The sequence below is a fragment of the Bidens hawaiensis genome, unplaced genomic scaffold, assembly GCF_021521415.1.
Source record: "Bidens hawaiensis isolate Kalapana, Puna unplaced genomic scaffold, B.hawaiensis_p1.1 tig00008374_1, whole genome shotgun sequence".
In the NCBI taxonomy this organism is placed as follows: Eukaryota; Viridiplantae; Streptophyta; class Magnoliopsida; order Asterales; family Asteraceae; genus Bidens; species Bidens hawaiensis.
In genome coordinates, this window is record NW_027491592.1 from 835,308 (window position 1) to 842,585 (window position 7,278).

The following is a 7,278-nucleotide window of genomic DNA, read 5'->3' on the forward strand; positions in this document are numbered from 1 at the left end:
TATCTCCAAATATTTAAATTTCCAACAATTTTGACGTATTCATTGAGTAGGGTAAATGAATCTTTTGGCTATGTCAAGGAGACAAGGTAATTTAAAGAATCTGTTGCATTGCTAACGTTCATAGAGTTGGCGATCGTATTAGAAACTTGGCGTTATTAGTGACATAAATTCGATACCTTTGGTCATTCAAAGCTGGAACTATAAAACTTTGGGCATTGGAGCCGCGAGTCAAAGATTGGTCACTGAGCCGCAAGTCCACTACAATATATGTGCATCAGCGCCTCAGATTTGGGGCTCGATAACCATCATTTGAATTGATTGTGAGCGAAGAATTAACTGTTAAGAATTACCTGCTAAATTTTGGAACTAATCCCTAAAAGGAGTAATGAACTAGCTAACCCAGTGAACGATCACTGGATCAGGATGATATGAGGTGAGATGTTTGTTTCACGTTGGGTTTACCCTTCTTACGAGCGTCCCTTGGTGTGTTGATGTAGATGTGACGGACTACATTTTCGAAGATCATTTTGCTAATTTTGTATTTGAGCACTTGGGTTATTGGCTAGTTTATACTTCATTGAGGACGACCTTAATTAGTGGATAGAAACATGATATGCCTAAATGCCTTTGCACATTGAACACATCATTAGTCGAGAGATGAGAGCTAATGTCGCTCTTAGGTAACCAGTGGGCCACATAGAGCCTCGAACGTTTATGTACCTCAGGTATGCTTTTATGTACCTCTAATACTTATGGAGTATATTAAGCTGTCACTTGTTCAATAAAATTGTCATCCAACTCCTAATTTTATAAGCTCTTGGTATAATTTGAAAATAGAATAAAACAAAATGGAGATAATTCTATATATGGTTCGTAGTCGGTACATTCACGGAATCCTCATACATGTTACACATGTATGCAGTATGCTTATTCCAAATCCTACCACACCCTTCTCCTTTTTGATATGTATTGTTTCGAAATCAATGCAGATCGATGGCTTTTGTAGCCTCTATGAGGGGACCGAATACTTGATGCCAAAATAAGAACAGGATGTAATCATTGTATACTACGTACCATAGATGAAAATATGTTGAAAAAATAATCTTTTTACTAACATGTAGGTGCATGTAAAATCTAACTGTAACTTACATAATTATAAAGTGTTGAGTTTGTGTTCTGCTTGATCACGAGAGCTTCGAAATAAGGTAAGATGTTTGAACTAAAGTTGAGAAGTATGCAATATCGATGGTTAAAGTGGTGTGTTTCAAGTGAAAGCGTTTTGAGAAATTGGGTGAGAATGTGTTTATTCCATTGAGGATGAATAACTTTGAATTGAATTGATTTACATGTAAGTAACCAATATGTTTTAGACATATGAAGCATTTTCCCTTTAGAATATATATAGTAGACACTCTTTGTCAATTTATTCAAAAATACCCAAATTGCATCACGTTTTCTTGTCTTTTGTGTAATTCGGTTAATATTTGCATTTCATCTAGATGCATGTTTCTACATAGGATTTACCTGGATTTTGGTGTTTGCATTTCATCTAGATGCATGTTAGACATGTGTCAATGTATATAGTTATACCTCTCCACTAACATGATCAAAAGTAATTGATTTTCCAATCTCACGCACCCAACACTATATTTTCTTGATCGCTAAAAGTTGGGTCTAAAAATGGCCAAAGTGTCTTTAAGCCAGTGACTAGATTTTGATAAATCTTACTTTTCATTTTCTCTGTTAGTATATTCTTATTGCTTTAGACAATCTTATTTTCCCATCAAATAATCCTATTGTCATACTGTCACCACCATCTTCGTAACTTTGTCACCGGAAACTCGCATGATCTCGCCAATATCTTGTCAACCAAAAGTTTAAGATATTACAGCTTGCGCTTCTCATGTTATTGGAAAATTTATGTGCGCCCATCAATTTCTCGTTTGTCAAAAAATTAGATACACTACAGCTTACACTATCTTGTATTATCTTGCATTATAGCACATTAAAGGAGTAAGTCATAGGTCTCATAAACATTATCTATTTATTAAACATGATACGATTTTCAAAAGGTTAGGTTATGCATTATACTTCACACTTTATTGCTATGAACTATTCGCCACCTCAACATTTCCTACCCTTCACCCCAGTGTTGTAAAAATCGTTAGTCCTTATTGGGCGGTGGGATGGGGACTAGCGATTGATCGGATCGGACCGGACTTTAATATATAATTTTTAGTTTTATATATATATAAACACACATTTTTATATGTAATTTTCAGTTTTATACATAAACAGACATATTTTGGCCTAAATCTCGCTAGAAACCGCTGGTTTTTAGTTGGAATTTCGCCGGATCCTGTTTCTTTTAGTCGGAATCTTATCGAAAACCTCTGATTTTGGTCGGAATCTCACCGAAAACTGTCATTCAGGCCGGATTTGACCATTGACCGATTGATTGGCCGACTAGCCCAAAATTAATTAGTGAAGTAAAGACTGGCGATTAATTTAAGATTAATCGGTGCGTAATCAGGATTTTTACAACACTGCTTCCCTCTATATTATACTTCATTTTCCATAACTAATGGTGTTAGTTGAACCTTACCCCATTGCCATAATGAAATCAGTGTAATAATAATATTTTATTTGGAATCGCTTGATTCTCACGATATGTATATCGGTTGCATGTGGGTTACGTCGTTAAGGATGGATCTATCCATGAGATTAACAAATCATGTGTAGTTGCTAAAAACATTAGTCCCACTCTCAATATAGGACAAACAAAGTTGTCCTAAATGGCTACACGTGTCCATCCCATAAGAAGAATCATGACGTAATCATTCTGTTTTGTTCTTCAAGAACTCCACTCCATCACAATCACACATAAAACCTATACATACACACACACTCACACCTTTTTCAACCTCTGTAATAATAATATGAAGCCACTCGATCTATTCAAATCTTCAATCCTGTTAAAATCATTAGCCTTCATATTTATATCTTCAGCTTTCTTCTACTTCGGTAAACAATTCTCCGACGATAATTACCACCAAATCATTTTCAATAATCCCAATTCTACCCCTAACACCAAAACCCTAATCATCTCAATTTCCCCAAATCTCAACAAAACCTTCAACATTACTTCATTAATCAACACCACCACCAATCACACATTACCTCCGATTACTCAGTCTCCACCGCCGGCGCCGGCGGTGCTGCGGCTAGGGTTAGTGGACGAGAACGGCGTGATGCGGAATGATTTTGAGGTCGGTGAGTTTGATTCCGATGTGGTGGAGAGTTGGAATAATGAGACGGAAGTGAAGGATGTAAATGATGAAACGGTTAGGGTTAGGGTTTCGAAGTTTGAAAAGTGTCCGGCGAGTATGAGGGAGTATATTCCGTGTTTGGATAATGTGGAAGGTATCAAGCGGTTGAAATCGACGGTGAAAGGAGAGAATTTCGAACGGCATTGCCCCGAAAAAGGATTGAATTGTTTGGTTCCGGCGCCCAAGGGTTACAAAGCGCCGATTCCGTGGCCGCGGAGTCGGGACGAGGTGGTTTTTCTAAATCTTGAGCTCGGGTCGTTTATTGTTTATTAATTGACGTGTATGCATTGTTAGTTATATTTATATACATTGAGAAAAACCAAAGTAGCCTAAGCAGGGCCGTCCCCGAGAATCGTAAAAAGAATTTTGGGCCGAATGAGAATTTTTTTTTGGGCCTTTTAGTAAAAGAAAAAAAGATTATTAGGCTTAAACAATTTGTTATGATTTGGGTTGTGCAATTTTTTATTTTTTTTATTTTATAGAATTGGGGATAAATAAGTTAAGTAATTGGGTTTAAAGTAACACATATTTTTTTCTAAAATAAGGTATATACATTTTTTTTTAAATTCGGGCCTACCAAGGTGATTGGCCGGGAGGTCATCGACCACCCTGCCCTCCTTCAAAGCCAGGCTTGAGCCTAAGCTTGGCTCGAGCTTGGCTATATAATGTGAAACTAATACTTAGAAGGTCAAAAGAGTTAAGATGTAAAAATACACAAGGCTTGAGCTTGGGCTTGAATGCTCAATAAGGCTTGGCTCGTTTCGAGCATTTTATCGATCTGATCTCGAGTAGCTCGGCCCGTTTGCATTCCTAATTTGGCCCTGATTTTGTGAGCTTATTGTGGTTTGGGCTTAACACAGGTGTGGTATAACAATGTTCCACATGCTCAACTAGCTGAATATAAAGGTGGTCAGAATTGGATTACTGTATACAAGGATAAATTCAGGTTTCCTGGAGGTGGTACACAGTTCATACATGGTGCAGATGAGTACATAGATCAAATTTCAAAGGTCAATTTCTATAGTTTTTATAATTTTACTTTAGTTCAAAACATTTTGTTTACAGTTTTGATCTGTTTTTGCAGATGGTTCCAGAGATTGCATTTGGGCATAAAACCCGTGTTGTGTTGGATGTGGGATGTGGTGTGGCGAGTTTTGGTGCGTATTTGAGTTCACGGGATGTATTGACTTTGTCTGTGGCTCCAAAAGACATGCACGAGAATCAGATTCAGTTTGCACTGGAGCGTGGTGTGCCTGCAATGGTGGCGATTTTTGCAACGCGGCGGTTGCTTTATCCGTCTCAGGCATTTGATTTGATCCATTGTTCAAGATGTAGAGTTAATTGGACCCGTGATGGTAAAGGTTTTATGGTGATTTTAATTTTAGTTGCTAAGAAGATTAAGTGGTTATGTTATATGGGTTTGGTTTTGTTTTCTGGTTAACTTATATACTTGATCACATAATAAGACTTTAAAACACAGTACAATCATGTTCAGTCATATGCCTTAGTTAGAAATGCCTTTTCAAAAAGCTCGTTGCTCGCTCTAAATTGTCTTATCTGTAGCCGAACCGAGCCCAAAGCCAAGGTTAGCCCCGTGCTTGCTCTTGAGTTGGCTTGTCGGCTCCCTTGTGCCTTGCTATTAGCTTCTTTACAGGCCTAGTTAAAGACGTCAATTTCGTTTCATTCACTTATGAATGGGTCGGTTCCAATTATATCTTAAAAGGGTCAAAAGTCACCCAGGGTGCACTTAATAAACCTTCAATCACTTAATTTAAATAGTTTTTCTATTCTTGAAATACTATAATTTTTGTTATCGTATCTGACAGTGACACTAATTATTACCTATGTTACAATGTGTAGATGGGATTTTACTGCTTGAAGCAAACCGACTGCTTCGGGCAGGAGGATATTTTGTCTGGGCAGCACAACCAGTTTACAAGCACGAACCGCTCTTAGAACAACAATGGGAAGGTGACATCATCATCTTCAAGAAATTAGTTATATCTTTTATAACAATTTCAAGCTTTATAACTCATTTTATTCGTTACATTGATTCAGAGATGATGAACCTTACAACTCGTCTTTGTTGGAATCTTATCAAAAAAGAGGGCTACATTGCAATATGGCAAAAATCCACTGACAACACTTGCTATTTAAGCCGGGATCCAGAAACCCGACCCCCATTGTGCGATCACGAGGATAACCCAGATAACGTTTGGTATATATTATTCAAATTAGATATTTCCTAGTAAATAATATATTTCAATAAAATGATTATATCAACTTGTTGTCATAACAGGTATGTTGATTTAAAGCCATGCATCACTCCACTGCCCGATGACAAATCGGGAGCAAACAGTATCACATGGCCCGCAAGATTGCATAATCCACCTGAAAGAATCCAATCCATAACTTTTGATGCGTTTATGTCTCGAAAAGATTTATTTAAAGCAGAATCAAAATACTGGAGAGAAATAATCGATAGCTATGTTCGGTCTTTACATTGGAAAAAATTCAAACTCAGAAATGTGATGGATATGAGAGCTGGATTCGGAGGGTATAATATTATTTTCTTTTGACACGTTATTAGTTTATCTTTTTATATTCATGTCTTAAGATTAATATTTTTGTTGTGTCAGATTTGCGTCAGCCTTGATTGATAATCAACTAGATTGCTGGGTTATGAATGTTGTTCCTGTTAGCGGTCCAAACACGTTGCCTGTTATTTATGATCGGGGCCTGTTGGGAGTTTTGCATGATTGGTACATATTGCTTATCATTTTTGCTATAGTAAAAAAATAATTAGACTTAATTAATCGGTTGGTCCCTGTGGTTTGCTCATAATGCAAGTTTGGTTCTTAAGTTTGAAACATTACACGTCTGGTCCCAACTATATTGAAAAGTGTAACACGGATAGTCCTTGAAATGGATGGCCATTAGTTTTTCCAGTTAACTGTGCGGGAAATGACCAAAATACCCTCCTGTTGAAAAAGACAAAAAGAACAAGTAAAAACAAATGTGTAGTTTCACATGCACTTAACTGAAAAAGGTAACGCCCATGTATTCCAAGGTACATTTGTGTTGCACGTTCGAAATAGTTGGTACTATACGTGTAATTTGTCAAACTTAAGGGCCACCCTTGCAGTATGGAGTATGGACATAGGGACCATCCGAGTAAATAACTTAAATAATTATAATATTGTTCCTTTGTATTTTACAGGTGTGAGCCATTTGACACTTACCCGAGAACCTACGATCTCTTGCATGCGGCGGGTGTTTTCTCAACCGAGCAAAAAAGGTGGTTTTTCTTTTAACAGATTAGGGCAGATTTAAAAATAATAATAATAATACTAATAAATTTTATTTTTCAGATGCAATATTTCAAGCATAATGCTTGAGATGAACAGAATTTTAAGACCTGGGGGACGCGTGTACATTCGTGATTCAGTTTCGCTGATGAATGAACTTGAAGATATTGGGAACGCAATTGGTTGGCGTGTCGCATTACGTGATACATCTCAGGGGCCCCACGCGGGTTACAAAATCCTGGTATGTGATAAACGGCTCAAGTAATAATAATCTTGTTTAACGATTCTTGGCAATTTTTTAACCTGTGAAACAGAAGTTACCACCCTGTTCCCCACTCCTAGTTTTTATAGTTGTATAGGTACATGTACATCTTTGAGCGGTTACTATGTGTATGTTAGTATGTATGATTAAAGTATGTTTAGGATTTTGAATTTAAAACATTCCAAGTGACTTTATCCTTTCAAACGATGGCCTTGGTTCGTCGTATCTTGAATTGCAGAGAACTGTCTGAAATATGTATTGTTTCACGCGTATATAAATTACAGTACGCGAGCTTGGGTATAGACGTGTAAAACAATTGAAAAATAATTATTTTGTTTAATTAATTTATTGCTCTTTTTTCCTTGATATTCAAACGATT

General features: G+C 36.9%; 1 protein-coding gene across 1 annotated transcript; it reads left to right on the forward strand.

Annotated features, from left to right (window-relative positions):
• The first annotated feature begins 2,935 nt into the window (after positions 1-2,935).
• LOC143637624 (putative methyltransferase PMT11) lies at positions 2,936-7,023 on the forward strand. Its single transcript, XM_077104967.1, has 9 exons — positions 2,936-3,557; positions 4,190-4,339; positions 4,414-4,684; positions 5,190-5,300; positions 5,388-5,547; positions 5,629-5,886; positions 5,969-6,091; positions 6,550-6,627; positions 6,701-7,023. The coding sequence occupies exons 1-9, from the start codon at positions 2,940-2,942 to the stop codon at positions 6,900-6,902; spliced, it is 1,971 nt and encodes a 656-aa protein (XP_076961082.1). The 5' UTR covers positions 2,936-2,939; the 3' UTR covers positions 6,903-7,023.
• Positions 7,024-7,278: the final 255 nt, after the last annotated feature.